The sequence below is a fragment of the Pogoniulus pusillus genome, chromosome 28 (assembly GCF_015220805.1).
Source record: "Pogoniulus pusillus isolate bPogPus1 chromosome 28, bPogPus1.pri, whole genome shotgun sequence".
NCBI lineage: Eukaryota > Metazoa > Chordata > Aves > Piciformes > Lybiidae > Pogoniulus > Pogoniulus pusillus.
The window spans coordinates 1,729,093-1,745,591 of NC_087291.1; the positions used below are offsets into that span (position 1 = coordinate 1,729,093).

A 16,499-nucleotide genomic window follows, 5' to 3' on the forward strand; every position below is an offset into this window, starting at 1 on the left:
TCTAAAATATTTGTGTACAGAATGGGGGATTAGGTGTGTGTACCATAGAACAAGACTTGTGGAACACACTTGCAATTGGGTTCATAACCAGCTTGTACAGCTGTCAGTTTTCTGGGTGGGCATTGTTTGTAAGAAGTAGAAATAAATAAGAGAAGAAAAAAATATGAATGGGCTGCCCAGGGAGGTGGTGGAGTCACCATCCTTGGAGGTGTTGATGCTGAGCCTGGCTGGGGCACTTAGTGCCATGGTCTGGTTGGCTGGATAGGGCTGGGTGCTAGGTTGGATCTTGGAGGTCTCTTCCAACTTGGGCAATTCTATGATTCTATGCTCTTCCAAATGGAAGTGGCCAATAGGCACTAGCAGCAGTGTTCTGGCCAATGCATTCAGAGCTGCGTGCCTCGTGTGGCTACACAGGCATGCTGAGGGGCAGCACCACATGGCTCCAGGCACAGCTTTGCAGGGGCCAAAGCTCCATTTCTCTGCTCATCCACTTCACTTTGGGACCTGTGACGGTGACAGGAGGAGGAGAGCAAGGGCCAAAAGCAGCTCAGCAGGATTTGTGCCCTGCCAGGACAACAGGGTTACGGGTTTCTTTAGGACTATTCAGTCCACAAAGTACTAAGCTATGCAAGACACAGCCTTCTTTTTTTCTATAGGGAACTGTTAATTCAAGTTGTTGAAGTGTTTATTTTAGGTAGGCAAAATGGCAAATGTACACAACACTAGAGTATTGCATGCTGTATATTATGACATAAAGAATGAGATTATTTCTTTAAGCCTATCTGTCATTAAGTGGTTATCAGAATGTAAGTACATGACTAACTCAGTGAGCCTTTCTGATTAGATTACCTTGATATGACAGAGCATGGTTTGATTATTCTTTGATGCTTTGCAATACAGATTTAAATCCTAAGCAGATTTCAGGAAGATTCTCTTTCTAAAGTGCATCAAGTGATACATAATGAAGCAGAACAGGAAGCAGGAGAGACTTTCCAATTCACACACTTCTTTTCCTGTGTAAAAGATGATGAAATTCCCACTGCACACAGAATTTATTTTGAAATGTGAATTCTATTTATTAGCTATGTAACATTCAGGGCATTTAATATGAATCATTTTGCCACTACTTAACAATGCTACTGGAATGGTGAACTTGGAGAGCAGGAGATCTGCAGAGAGTCTTTGTGCCTTAGTGAGAGTGCTGGGAGTATTCTCACATAAGGGAGAATGAAGTGGGTTTTTGTTTCTCTTTACAAAGAGGGCAGCAATCTCAGCACTGGAGTGAGCTTTCTCTTCCTCAGAGAGATGTCACTGTGCTGTGGTGACACGATGAGGGGCTGCAAGGAGCCTGGACCAGGGGTGACTCTCATGTTTGGTGTCTCGGTGGGCTTAGCAAGGGGTTTGGGGTCCTGAAGTCTGATTGAAGAAGATTTAATACATGGGGAGCAGCAGAGAAGGAGCGGGGATGAAGGCTGCATGCAGTCCAAAATAAGTCCTTGGTGTTGAGGTGTGACTGCTTGTAACTGAGAGATGTCAGAGGAAAGTAAATGGGCAGAGTTTGAAGGGGGGGCAGGAGCAATGTTAGGCTTTGCTGCAAGCACAACGAAGGAGGTGTTTCAAAAGCAGGGTGGGCAAAAGCACTTCCTCTGCCCCATTTATGACAAGCAGAGAAAGAGGCAAGACTATTGAAATCTGTGTGGTGGGAGCTCCATTTATGTGAATTAACTGTTCGTGGATGAATTTCTTGCTAACAGAGGGCATGAACTGAAAAGCATGAGCAACCCGTGCTGCAGTGTCCTTGAGTCCATCCTGGAGGCAGGATCTAAGGCGGCAATAGCAGCCCCCCACCTGCAGCTGCAGGAGGCAGGGTCTGCTGGCCGCAGGAGGCTGACCCCCCAAGGTGTTTATATAGGTTTAACCTCTCTGTTCCTCACACATAGCCTTAAGCCTGTCTGTACCTTCCCCATGTAGCAGTCGTAACTAAGCTAGCTGTGCACACCTCTTCCAAGCTGGCATACAGGTGGCTGTGCCCCGGCAATGAGCCCATTGGAGAGCAATGATCTAACCATGCTGCTGGCACGATCTGTCGTCTGCGGCGCGACGCCGGCAGCCGCTCATGGCCTCACAAAGGTGGGAGTCAACTGCAAAGAAAGGAGGCATTTCACAGAGACCTTTGTTTTTCTTGACCCCAAGATCCTCAGCAACACGCAGGGGGACCCCAGCACTGATTCTGCAGCCACAAATGTAAGTGAGTGTGCAACAGTAGGGAATGACGCGAGGTGCTTGTTTCCAGCCCTTGTTTTGCCTAAGGGACTGCCAAGAAGGAGTCCTGCTTGTGGCCTGATAGAGGAGGAGGAGATGAGGCTGCTGGAAAGCCTTTCCCTAGAAATACTCTCCTGAAACACATGGTCCACATTTCCTACTGGGACCCCTGGACAGTGGGTGTTTGGATTCATTTCCTCAAAACATGAAGAAGTAAACAGAGCATTTACTTAGCCATTACACCAAGTGGGATTTTTCCAGTTTAGGACTGACAAGGGATTAAAATGGTTTAGTAGCTTTGTCTTTATATCAACCATCACCCTGTGACTACTTCCTTTCATGAAGCAGACATGAAAGGGATCTTTTGCTCTACTCTTTTCATTATCATGAAGTCTTGCAGGTCCCTATTAAAGTTCATAGTGGAATTAGACTGCAAAATGATGAATTTAAAGATATCATAACACTCTTCCTGCTAAAGAGTACTGCCAGATATATTCTAGTTGTGGCCAGAGAGAGGCTGCTGGAAGTGTCCCAAGAAGCCAAGCTTTGGTTCTGTGGATAGCTTGAGCTGAAGAAAGCATTTGCATATGGATGTCATGCTAAGGAGGTAGGCCAGACTGGATTTCATTACAGCTAATGATGTGTGTAGGAGAAACTATTTCATTCATAGCCAGTGCCAGGCGTGGCACAATGAGCAATTAGGTGATTCATACAGAGCACTTTCTTGTTTCTGAGACCTAAAAGTCAGGGGATTTAAAGCAGTTGTAGGAGGTCCAATGTTATGTGACATGGTCTTGTTAACATGGGGAAGGACAAAGCCATAACTGAGGTGAGGGAAGGGGGGAAAAGGAAGCTTCGAGCTTTAGTGTTGATACAGTGAATGATAGGAAGAAAAACTAAAGGGAATGAGAAGGAGAGGGGAGTCAGAAACTGAAGAGGGAAAACCAGTAGGCAGGGCTGGCTTTGCAAAGAGCGTGGCTGCCAAGGCTGGCTAGCTGGACTTTGGAGGTGCCAGAGGTTTGACTTGCTTTAATCTGTCCAAGTCAAAGTGTAGGCATGTGCACTGGGCCTGGGGCAAGACAGCCAGCTCCAGAGATAGAGAAGCTTCTGAGAAAAGGAGAAAAGGGACCCTAGGATAATGCTGGAGTGGAGTCACTGGGAGCTGCTGCACTGTCACATGGCAGCTTCATACTCCAGTGGAGCCATCTCGGCACTGCCTCAGGAAAGGGGGAGCACAGAGGGGTCTGCAGGCACATGCTGGCCACATCCTTCGAGCAGCAAGAAATTACTATGCTCAGGCAATTCAAGGAAGAGCCATTTCACCTGGGACTGGTATCATGGTGGCCTGTCATCTGGGAGGGGGGAATCAGTCAAGCAGATGAAAGCAGCCAGAGAGAAGCAAAGGGTGAATGAGCAGCAGTAAGTCAAGGGCATTAATGCTGGAGGTAAGAGGAGCCTGCTGTAACAGCACACTGGAAGAGCAGCCCAGAGCATGCATTACACCCAGAGCAGGCATCGGGCCAGAAATTAAAAGGGCTTTGAAGAGGGGCCCCTTTTTGGGGCTTATGGAGCCTGGCACTTCTGGTGTTTTATTCTTACATTGGTGCTGCCACACAGGGCAGCAGGGAAAAAGTCTCTGAGCTGCTGCCCATTGTTCAGACCTGGGATACGACTGTGTACCCAGCTGCAGCTCACGATACAAAACCTGAGGAAAGAGCTTTCAAAAGGAGTGATTTCTTCCTCATTCACAGCAGAGCAGCTGGTTTGAGTGGATTGTGTTTGGCTGCAATCACCCACAACACATGTAATCAAAATAAGATGTTACAGCTCCCCCCCGAGCAGTCTGGAAATGCTGTCTTTGGCAATACAGAGTGGTTTGGGGTACCTTAATTTAAGCTATCTTGTTCTGCAGTTTTCTGGAGAGGTCAGATGAACAGGGGGGTGTGAAAGCCACTTCAATAATTTGTGACCAGGTAAACACAGTTTGAAGAGCCTCTGATTTCTGCTTAATCTGAGTTTCACTCAAAGGGTATGGGAGAGTGATATACAGCTGGGGTTACTGGAAAGTAAATACTGCTTGCTCGACTTGCAATTGAATTCAAGACAGTTGCTAAGGTGTCTTTATAGAACAAAACCAAGTTCTAGCACCTGCGTGTCCCCCCCAAAAATGCAGAGGTCTGCTGAAGTGATGGCCTTCATAGGTTGTTTTAGGACAGATGGATGCTATTGAATGTTTGATCACGTGCAAGACACTTGAATGCATCCCAGAATCAGTTGTAGAAGGGCAGAATGTGGACTTCACCAGCCAGAAGCCAGAAAAGTGATTTGTCATAAAAAGGGAAGCAGGAAGCAGTGAGCTTTGCAGAGCATCTGATGAACAAGGGTGAGACAGAATAATGTGTTTCTAGATTTGGGAAAAAGGGGGCACAAAAAGCCCATTATTGTTCACTGGAGATCTGCTGGCAGACAGAACTCTGCTGGGGACAGCTCATTTCTTCCCAGTGACACCAGCAGGCTTCACATAACGCTGCGTATTCGCCACGTTCAGCAGCTGAAGAAAGAGATGACTTGGGAGGGAAACAGAGCAGAGTTGCTTTATGGCCAGGCTCGCAAACATTTGGCTCCTGCAGACGCCAGAAAACTCTGCCTCTGCTTTAATCAATGTGGCTTGGTCCTTTCTGATCCTTTCTTTGAGATGCCTGTGGTTCTTAAGGCAGGAGCTTTATATTATCTAGGACAAAGCAACTGTTGGGCTTCACACAGAGGGCAACCCACCTGTGCAGCTTTTGATGGGTACGAGAAGCAAGTGAGAGCTGATGAACTCAGAATAGACATCACTGAAGAATTCTCTGCTTCCCCCTCCGAGGTACCTCAGCTGGCTTTCAGTTACATCTTCATCTGAGAGTCCACAGGCCCTTCTGTTTATAATGTATTTGTGGTTTGGGGGAGTGAAGAGGGAAAAGTAGTAGGAATTAAATCATGTTTAAAATGTACCTGTGTCATGCTCAGCTGCATGTAAATACAGGCTGCAGAGAGGCAGGCACTTAAAGGAATTCATAAGAAACCTGAACTTGCCCATTAATAGCTGTCTGAGGGGACAGAGACCTTTTATGGCAGTGTGCAGGGTTAAGCCTCCTAGGGGAGTGATCTTCAACCTGACCCCAGGTGGTCTTGACCCCTCCCCAGGGGTGGGTCTGAACACTACCAGGGAACACAAACCCTATGAGGAGAGGCTGAGAGAGCTGAGAGAGCTGGGTTTGTTTAGCCTGGAGAAGAGGAGGCTGAGGGGGGACCTCATTGCTGTCTACAACTACCTGAAGGGAGGCTGTAGCCAGGTGGGGTTGGGCTCTGCTTCCAGGCAACCATCAATAGAACAAGGGGACACAGTCTCAAGCTGTGGCAGGGCAGGTCTAGGCTGGATGTTAGGAGAAAGTTGTTGGCAGAGAGAGTGATTGGCATTGGAATGGGCTGCCCAGGGAGGTGGTGGAGTCGCTGTGCCTGGAGGTCTTGAAGCAAAGCCTGGCTGGGGCACTTCGTGCCATGGTCTGGTTGGTTGGCCAGGGCTGGGTGCTAGGTTGGACTGGATGAGTTTGGAGATCTCTTCCAACCTGCTTGATTCTATGATGGTGGTTAGCCCACTCCTCCTTCCTGTCCAAGATCCATAAATCAGGGGGACTTCCTCTTTGTCTCTCCCTGCCTCTCCTGCTTGCCAGCAATCAACCACCATCCAGTTCCTGCTGCTCTTTGTTTCATGACACTGCCATCACCCACGAGGTGGACAAACCACTGCCATCAAATCTGGTTTTATATTTACATACTTTGTATCTTGTTTTCCCTTCCCTATATCTTTGTAGCTTCCCTACCTCATATACTTTTTATTTATCGTTAAACTTTTCTTCTTTTAAGTTCCAAAGTGCAGTGAGATTATTTATTTGGTTGTGCTTTACCTTTCCTCTCTCTCCATCCAATTCCTTTTCTTTTGGGAAAGAAGGGGGAAGAGGGAAGGGCATCCTATAAATTGTTATTGGTTCTATCAACTATACTTGAGTCTCTGGGAAATTTAGATTAGAACCTAGACAGTGAGTTATCTCTTCAGCAGACGAGACAAAAGAAGCAATGCAGTAACCACAGTGTGCAAGATACTGTTGTTGTTCTGTTAAATCAGCTTTTCAACTACCTCTTTGTTGTATTGTTACAGCAGAAAGATTCCCCTTCAGACGTGGAGGTACTTCATGGTAAGTTGCACTTCCAAGAGTCGCACACGTAACAGTTGTCCTGAGAACGTGTTCTGGCTCAGAGAAGCCTTGGGGTTGAGTTTAAGCTTTGAACTGTTAGTGTTCTTCCACGCCTATACTTAGGATCTGTTGGCCTCGAAACGTCGTGTGGCTGGGCTGGTAACAGTTAGCTCCTGCGGGCACCAGAAGACTCTCCATTCCCTTTCATCCAAACAGACTGGCTGTTCCTTTGGAATCCATGTGGTTGTTGGAGCTGTAGTTCTATAGCATAAAACAAACTCAATGTGCATGCCACACAGAGGACAACTTGCCAGCTGATCCAAGTGGTATGTCAAGTTATCAGCAAATGGCTGAGACAAAGTCCACGCTGAGCAGTGCAGCGGTCATAGAGATCCTGCGGTGTCACCTTGACTGCTTCAGTTTTCAGGACAGTTGACCTGGGTTGGAGGGTAATGGGATTGGGTCTCCCTTTATGCTTACACTGTCTCTATTGTAATGCATCTTCTTTAAGATAAGATCTTCTTTAAACATAAGAGGTGAGGAGAGAGGAGAGAGGTCAGGCAAGCAGTGTACACAGCATCTGTAACGTTTAATTCTGTAAGACAGGAATTTTCCACTATGCATTGTAACACAAAGAACATTTAGATATCAGCATCACAGCATATATTTTCTAAATCACAACACCCACACATTTCCTTAGCCAAGCAAAAGTTTTCCTTCTATGCCTGCACATCTAAAATTAGCCCGAAGGTCAAATCCCAGCAGAAACATCCTTGGGGTACGATGGGTGCAGCAGGCTCAATTTTCCCTGCAAAACCTTTAGTTGATTATTATTTTTTTAAAATAACAAATGGTTGCTTTTACAATGGAGGAGCTTGGAGAAAGGCAAAACGAGGCCTGCTGTACAAAACCATCATCCATATTCTGCTTTCACTGCAAGGCTATTTTTATAGCCGACTATTTTAAACCTAACGAGATGGGTATAGTGAAGCCACAGCATAAAAGACGCAGCAAGAGGCTTCCTAATAGCTGAGCCAAGCACTGTCCTGTGAAAGAAAAGCTTTAAAGTGTGGAAGATGTTTGTATATGAAAAAGAGACACAAAGGAGAACGCTAGGTTGAGAAATGCACTGTTGAGAAGAAACAAAGAGCTGAGAAGAAACTAAAAGTAGCTGCTTAACCTGCAGCTGCATGATGCGAGGACTACGCAGCCTGCGCTACAGAAGCACTGTCTGGCAAGATGTGCATTGATCAGCCACAGTGTTTTATTGAGTGCTTTAATAATACAAGTGTACATCAACTGCTCCACAGTCAGAAGTGGCAGGTCCCTTAGAAATTTACAAGCACTTTTTTTTTTTTTTTGTTTTGGTTTGTTTTTTTTTTAAAGTAAATCAAAATACATAATTCATTTGTTCAATGCAGTAGCCTTTTGCGTGGTAGACAGAAGGCCAGTGATAAACACAGTTTTAGTAATGCACAGTGATTCTTGATTTGAAGCTTTTATACAAAACTTGTTCCCAGTAGCATGCACCCACCATTAAAGACTTCAGTACAAAAAAATAACCCTAAACACTACATTTAAGTAGAAACGAGATAGAATTCTGAATTGGTTTGTTTTCCCCAGAAAACACATCAAAAGAAAAAGAAAACCAAACCCAAAACAACACACATTAATACAAAGCTTTGTGACAAAGCTCTATACTATTACAGATCCAACATTCTTTGCACTGGTAACCAAAATTCCCTGTCTACATTTGAGGGAAACAACTTTCAGGTTAACAGAACAAAAAAAAACAAAACAAAACCAAAAGCCCAACCCAAACCCCCAAACAAACAAATAAAACCCCCAAAGAAAGTAAGGGCAACCTTTTGTCACAAAATGGTTTAAAATTTAATAAAAAATAAGAATGAAGGGAAGGGTTATTGATGCACTTAGTGAATGTGCTTGCACAGGTCCAGCAAATCCTAGGGTAGGTTCCTATGTGGCATATCGCTTGGTCCACTGTCTGGCCATTCTGTCATGCTCTGCTCTGTTAGTCATATACTGAGTGGCAATGCTTCCAACCAGGGGGTCAGCTGCAAAGGAAACACAAACCATCAAATACTCATCAGCTTTGGAAGAAAACAGAAGCCCTCTTCTCAGGTTCACATCTGTTCAGTTCTCTTACATTACACAAAGAGGTTCAACTGCAAGAAGAAGGTGTCCAGATGTACCAGTCCTGCTTGGAAAGTGCACACAAACATAGAGGGAATGGGAAGATGGGGTGCAGTTGGCTGGCCATTAGCTCTCCAGCTCTGATAAACACAGAAATCAAATGATCTTCTGAAGTTCTGCCTTACAAGCAGGTGTGCCAGTAATTCTGTGAGTTGTTCCTTTCAGTTCACAGAATCAACCACGTTGGAAGAGAGCTCCAAGCTCATCCAGCCCAACCTAGCACCCAGCCCTGGCCAATCAACCAGACCATGGCACTAAGTGCCCCAGCCAGGCTTGGCTTCAGCACCTCCAGGCACAGTGACTCCACCACCTCCCTGGGCAGCCCATTCCAATGCCAATCACTCTCTCTGCCAACAACTTCCTCCTAACATCCAGCCTAGAGCTGCCCTGGCTGTGTCCCCTTGTTCTATTGCAGGTTGCCTGGCAGAAGAGCCCAACCCCACCTGGCTACAGCCTCCCTTCAGGTAGCTGTCCAATTCAGGCAGACTGTATGTCCTGCACTTTCAGGGAGAATCTCTGGTCTGAATCTTAAGGTAGCACTTCCTAAACTAGCAAGGCAAAGTGATCACTGTGTTTGGGGTGCACCAAGTCACCACAGCCTGAGTGTTGCAAATGCTTACTGGGCATGCTAACCTTTAATAGCCTAACATATCCAGAGGAGGTCACTGAGGCCTGAGTGCACGAGTGTTAAAGAAACATATCCGACCTAAGATCCATTTCAAAAGCTTCAGAGCAGAAAGTGCATCACCTTTAACTCCTCAGCCAAGGAAAAGAACTACAGAGGGGATTACCAGAAGGACTTGGTTCTGTGCAAACAGAAGGTCATGGCTATTTAAGGAGCTGGAATGAGGTTTGAGAAGCATTGCAGGACAAATGGGGAACTTGGGCAATGGGAAAGGGCAAAATTCCTCATGGCAAAACATTTAGGGAGTAGGAGACATTGTCACAGTGTAATGAAGCTCAGGGTGAGCCCAAAAGCATTGCTGAGAATTCCCACACTCTCCTTGGACGAAACACCACTGGGAGAACTTCCACGGACTCGTGGGCAAATGGAGACTAAGGACTGAACTTTTAAGGAGTCCCTGCAGAAAAATGTCACGAATGTGCTGGTTTTCTTGCTGTAGGGGAAGGTGTGACTTGGCCTCTGAGGTATCTGGCTGTGGTAGGTTGCGAGAATACCACGGTGCTATCGTCTAGAATGGGGCAAGTGGTCAATGAGTTTTAGCTGTATTTGAAGTGCTGCTGCCAAGACCTTTATAAAACCTTCTGTGAGTCAGTGAAAAGTGATGTGCTGTGGTAAAGGTTTAAGCAGTTCAAATCTGAAAGCCTTTTATGTGCAGGATAAACATCTCTGTCTTTCACATGGAGACCTGTGAGTCAATTTCCTTGACACACTGAAAGAGTCCTGAGGGTGGTACCATCATCTCCAACTCTGGAACACAGGTCACCACTGCTGCTTTCCTGGTTCTGAGCTTCCTTATATAGCTCCTTTTGGAAACAAACATGCATATTTGGAAGGAACAGGCTCTTTCTCTCACCTTCCCACATTGCAGGAGGTTGTTTAAGCCCAGTAGTGTAAAGAATTGTCCTCTTTGTTTATTTATATGCTCAAGCCTTTGGTTTTACAGTACTTGACAGCTGTGGAAAGAGTGGAGCTGTCAGGCTGCAGGATCACAGCTCACAGGATGTTAGGGGTTGGAAGGGACCCAAGGAGATCACTGAATCCAACCCCCCTGCCAGAGCAGGACAATCCTATCTAACACAGATCACAGAGGAACACAGCCAGACAGATGTCTGAGGTCTACACAGCACTTGTCATAGGTGTGTAAAATCCCACCAAGAGAGCAGTCTGGGAATTGACTATCATCTTGGGGTGCTGCCCTCCAGTCAGTGCTTTGCTCCATTGGCAAAACAGGACTGCTGAAGCAAGGAGAAGTCCTTGGCTGCCATAGCACGAGCAGGAGCAGCTGCATCCATAATGACACTGAACAAAAGAACAAATACACAGTTTGGCAAAGCCACTTGCTTGGTTGAGACTCCAAAGTGAAGAACCAGAAAAACAGTTATTTCCAGAGAGGCTCAGCTATTTCACACCCCTATCAGAAGGTCTGGAGGTGTGTTGGCACTGCACGGCATTACTTGTGGGGATTTTAACAAGGCTCCCTCAGCAGATGTTTGAAGAGGAAGCTTCTTTTAGCAGCTCCTGTGAAGCCAAACAACCACCAGGAGGCATAAGTGCTTTGTTTCGTTTGAGAAGTCATCACAGGTGGTGAGGAGGGAAATATTAACTTCAGATCAGAGCCATCCAACCAGTGGCACACTGGCAGGTCAATGCAGAACACTGCACTTGTGCTGGAAGACCTAAGGAGCACATCTAAACTCTGCAAATGCCATTGGCTCTGCTGCCCACCTGGGCATGCTGCTGCTTCACCTTCAGCTCCTCTCTCCCAGCACCCACAGCTCCCTCTCTGCCTGCCTGCTCTCAGCCACTCAGTCCCCAGCCTGTAGTGCTGCTTGGGGTTGTTGTGGCCAAAGTGCAGAACCCTGCACTTGGCCTTGTTCAGTCTCATCCCATTGGCCTCTGCTCACCCATCCAGCCTGGCCAGGTCCCTCTGCAGGGCTCTCCAACAGCTCCACAGCTGCTCCTAGCTTGGTGTCATCTGCAAACTTACTGATGCTGGACTCAATCTCCTGGTCCAGATCATCGATAAAGATCTAAAATGGAACAGTGCATCTCAAGACTCATCATGGTACTTTTCCTATGTTTCTATGGCTCCTTATTATAAACCCCTTTCTTATTGTCCATTTGTATGTATCTGTGTTCTTATTCTCAATGCCACAAGTTTGTTTCTGTAGCTAGTAGACTCCTCCAGCTTTTTCTTTGGTTTTTGTTTCAGACAGAGTGTGCCTCCTCAGTCCATCAGACATTCAATCCAAACGGGACTGCGTTCAAACGATCACCAGAGCCAGGTGAGTGCAACAGAGCTACCCAGAACTGTGCTAGCACAACAACCCAGTGAAAGCAATGAAAACAAACCCACCAGAAGTTAATAGCAACAGCAAAACGATGCAACTCCTGGCCTGGCAGGAGGAATCTACTTTGGACTTGATGATCTGTGAGGTCTCTTCCAACCCTGATGATGATACTATGACTGCTCAGCTCTCTAGAAGCATGGTGGGTGCCCTGTCAAGGTGCTAGCATCTGCAGAGGCTGGGACGAAGCAGAGCACTTCTGCCTGGTGCTCGGCAGCACTGAGGCCTGGGAACAGTGCTGTGGGTGCTGCTGGCTATGACAGCCATGCATGTGCACAGTGAGGAATTGTGCTCTGCTGCACACCATTGGCTCACCAGAGAAGCTGCTGCAGCTCTGAGAGCCTAGAAACCTCTAAGGTTTCATAATTAAAATAAGGTCCTGCACCTGGGCTGGTGCAATCCCAAGCACAGCTCCAGGCTGGGTGGGGAATGGCTGAGAGCAGCCCTGAGGAACAGGACCTTGGGGCCTGGGCTGGTGCAAAGCTCAACAGGAGCCTGCAGTGGGAGTGCAGCCCAGACACAACCCTGTGCTGGGCTGCAGCAAGAGCAGTGTGGGCTGCAGGGCAAGGGAGGGGATTCTGCCCCTTGGCTCTGCTCTCCTCAGACCCCACCTGCAGTCCTGGGGGCAGTTCTGGAGCCCCCAGCACAAGCAGGACATGGAAGTGTTGGAGCCAGTCTAGAGGAGGGGCACGAAGGTGCTCAGAGGGCTGCAGCAGCTCTGCTATGAGGACAGGCTGAGAGAGTTGGGTCTTTGCAGCCTGGAGAAGAAGAGATGTTAGAGTGGCCTTGCAGTGTCTGAAGGGGGCTACAGGAAGGCTGGGGAGGGACTATTTGCAAGGTCTTGTACAACAGGGACATGAGTTTCAAGTGGCAGAGGAGAGATTCAAACTAGCTATTAGGAAAGGGTTGTTTGCAGTGAGGGTGGTGAGACACTGGCACAGGTTGCCCAGGGAGGTGTTCAAAGCCAGGTTGGATGAGGCCTTGAGCTACCTGTCCAGTGGGAGGTGTCCCTGCCTATGGCAGGGGGCTGGAACTTGATGACCCTTGAGATCCCTTCCAACCTAAACCATTCTATGATTCTATGAAAATTTACTCTCCCTTCTAGTCCCTGAGTGCCACATCTAGAATCCCACCCTAGGATGCCTCTATAACATCCAGCATGTTTCAATAAGGAAATTTTAGGTAATCCTGTGAGCAGTTCCATGTACATCTGGTACATACTAGGATCTACAGCAAAAGGAGAGTGCTAATGAAAATATATAAAACCAAAGGCACTTAGTGCCATGGTCTGGTTGATTGGCCAGGGCTGGGTGCTAGGTTGGACTGGATGAGCTTGGAGCTCTCTTCCAGCCTGGTTGATTCTATGGCTGCTGGGGCTTTGGCAGAACTGAATAGTCTGAGAAAACAAGGAGAGTAAGCAGGATTGAGTAACTGAACTGATAAGGAGGCACAGCTGCCGATGGGTGGCCTTGGGAGGCTGGCAGAGGTGAGGGAGTCCAATGGGATGGGGTTCAATAGCTCCAAGTGCTGGGTGCTGCACTTTGGCCACAACAACCCCATGCAGAGATACAGGCTGGGGTCGGAGTGGCTGAGAGCAGCCAGACAGAGAGGGATCTGGGGGTGCTGATTGATACCCACCTGAACATGAGCCAGCAGTGTGCCCAGGTGGCCAAGAGAGCCAGTGGCATCCTGGCCTGCATCAGCAATGGTGTGGTCAGCAGGAGCAGGGAGGTCATTCTGCCCCTGTACTCTGCACTGGTTAGACCACACCTTGAGTACTGTGTTCAGTTCTGGGCCCCCCAGTTTAGGAGGAACATTGAGATGCTTGAGCGTGTCCAGAGAAGGGCGATGAGGCTGGGGAGAGGCCTTGAGCACAGCCCTAAGAGGAGAGGCTGAGGGAGCTGGGATTGGTTAGCCTGGAGAAGAGGAGGCTCAGGGGAGACCTTATTGCTGTCTACAACTACCTGAGGGGTGGTTGTGGCCAGGAGGAGGTTGCTCTCTTCTCTCAGGTGGCCAGCACCAGAACAAGGGGACACAGCCTCAGGCTGCACCAGGGGAGATTTAGGCTGGAGGTGAGGAGAAAGTTCTTCCCTGAGAGAGTCATTGGACACTGGAATGGGCTGCCCGGGGAGGTGGTGGAGTCGCCGTCCCTGGAGCTGTTCAAGGCAGGACTGGACGTGGCACTTGGTGCCATGGTCTGGCCTTGAGCTCTGTGGTAAAGGGTTGGACTTGATGATCTGTGAGGTCTCTTCCAACCCTGATGATACTGGGATACTGAATTCTGAGCTGTGTGAGAAGAGAGGCTGCTCAGCCCTGGGAACAAGCAATGTTATGGCGAAGTTTTTGCAAAGGGGGACTAAGTGGGGTAGTTGGTCAGGTCTGCCTCTGTGCCTGTGCACAGCCCATCTCTGCTCTGCAAGCCTCTCAGAGCACATGCCCCTCTGCTGAGCTCCGCTATATAGGCACAAGGCTTAGCTTCAATAAACAGATTGACCATTATGCATCACACTGGTGTAAGGCTGGTGTCTCATCCTCTCCTGCATGGCCTAGGAGAGAGGCCAACCCAGCCTGTGCCTCTAAGTTAAACAAGAATGAATAAGAGCTTAGGTGCAGGGATGTAACTTACACAGAAAATGTCAGTCAAGAGAACTAAAGGATGAAGAAAAGCATCTGGACTATTTATAGGAAGACTGCAGTTGCTAAATCCCCTCTCACCTTGCCATAGGTAATCCTCATGTTATGGCACAATTCATGCCAAATAACCTGTATTTAACTGTAGTTTGGGAAGCTGGCTGAGCTGCAGCTTGTCCCTAGCTTAAAAAGGTTGGATGAGCTGTCTTGTCATCTTTTGCAGCCACTTCATACGACTATATAAAGAAGAACGCTTGTGTCTCATGTCTGTCGTAAGGGTAATCAGATTCACAGCCCATTTCTAGGGAGTTAATGTTATTGGGGATTTGGATGAGCTGAGGTTTGGTCATGACAAAGTTTCAGCTGTGTTTAATGCTAGTTACACTGCTTTATCACTCAGAAGACAGACTATAATTCTTCTTTAAAACGATTTCCCCCCCAAAGAAATGCAAACATACTTCTGTATTCTTCTCTGCTTGTATTTTTACTGCCATTGCTATGTCAGCAAATGGCAATTTGAGAGCAGAATTCATCTCATGGGCTTTTCATTGCTCCTTTGAAAATACAGCAAACATACTCCAGTGAAATATGAAATGGTAATGGTGTGTTTAACAGCTTGCTTTCCATGTGCCTCCTCCATCAGCTGCATGATATGCACAGAAATTCCAACTGGTAGTGCCAACATGGTTAGAGAGCCACACATTTACACTTAAAATGTACACTAGGAGTGTTTGTATGCATTGTGAGGTTCTTAATAAGTACTTGTAAAGTAGGATTATATTTCTGCTGCAGTATGTTACCATTTTCATAGAATCACAGAATCAAGCAGGTTGGAAGAGACCTCCAAGATCATCCAGCACAACCTAGCACCCAGTCCTAGCCAATCTGCCAGACCATGGCACTAAGTGCCCCAGACAGGCTTGGCTTCAACACCTCCAGGTACAGCAAATTCCTTGGGAGGCTCATTCCAAAGCCAATCACTCTCTCTGCCAACAACTTCCTCCTAACATCCAGCCTAGACCTCCCCTGGCACAGCTTGAGACTGTGTCCCCTTCTTCTGTTGCTGCTTGCATGGCAGAAGAGCCCAACCCCACCTGGCTACAGCTTCCCTTCAGGTATTTTAGTAGTAGATAACAGCTGATGGAGCCAATTATTACACCATGACAAGTGGGTTCTCAGAAAGATATCTGGAGCATCCTAAAAACTGAAAAACAACTTGTCCTGGCAGGCTGACAGGCCTATTAGATGTCCAGGCTTGTCCCATCCTTCTGCTGATGGGGGAAGTAAGGGCAGGAGGGAAACAAAGGCTTGGGCCATTATGTCCCCTCCCAAAGTGTACCCACAGGTGTTTAGGTACTTGTTGGTGTCTTGCCCAAATGAGGGTGAGCAAGTCCTGGTTTCACTTAATATGGTCAGTTTGGCAAATGCCATCTGATTGGTGAATCTCTGTGGCCAAAGGAGCCTTTGCACTTGGGCAAGTAATAGAAATGGAGCTAAGTGGCAGGCAGTTGTGCTGCTTCTGCCTCACTGCTCTGCCTCAGTGTGTGCTGCTTCTGCCTCACAGAGCTGCCTCTGCCTCACTGCTCTTGGACATGTTCTGCTCTGTCTCGTGCTTCAGACCAGATTAGCCCTGATGTTTTAGGCTTGAACTACCTGGAAACTGAAGTGGCTCAAGTTTCCCAGGAGAAAGCATTTCAGTGCCTCATGACTTGGCAAGAAGTGTCACTGACACCATGCTCTCTGCATCTCTGCAAGAGATGCTGCCTGCACCTCTGCAAACTCTGTGCCAAGAGGTACCAGGATCAGGTCAGAGATCATCTTTCTCTTTCCCAGCACTCTGGGAAGGTCTGGAAGCCTCTCAATGGCAGAGCAGTTCCAACACTGCCACAGAGGAGCCAGGGACTACCTTGAACTTCCTACTCCCCCGCAGTGAGTAGCACAGACTTGCCCTAGGGCTCCAGGCTGCCTATTTGTAAGTGAGGCAAAGCCATTTTGTGGCCAAACCTTTTCCAGTTCTTCTGATTCTCCAAAAGGAATGAATTGTCCAAAAGCATCCTTGGGAAGAGTCTCCTGACCAAATTGGAGCCCAAATGTAACTCATTTGTATGGAGTTGTGAGTGAGGC

The 16,499-nt window shown here is 47.5% G+C and overlaps 1 protein-coding gene across 2 annotated transcripts in view; it reads right to left on the reverse strand.

Moving 5' to 3' along the window:
- Positions 1–7,743: 7,743 nt before the first annotated feature.
- LOC135187953 (ubiquitin-conjugating enzyme E2 E2) overlaps positions 7,744–16,499 on the reverse strand; it is a 293,818-nt gene continuing 285,062 nt past the window's right edge. For both annotated transcript variants that reach the window (XM_064167037.1, XM_064167036.1), the window contains exon 6: positions 7,744–8,572. In XM_064167037.1, coding sequence (XP_064023107.1) covers positions 8,475–8,572 — 98 coding nt within the window. In that variant the 3' untranslated portion in view covers positions 7,744–8,474. The remainder of the gene's footprint in view (positions 8,573–16,499) is intronic.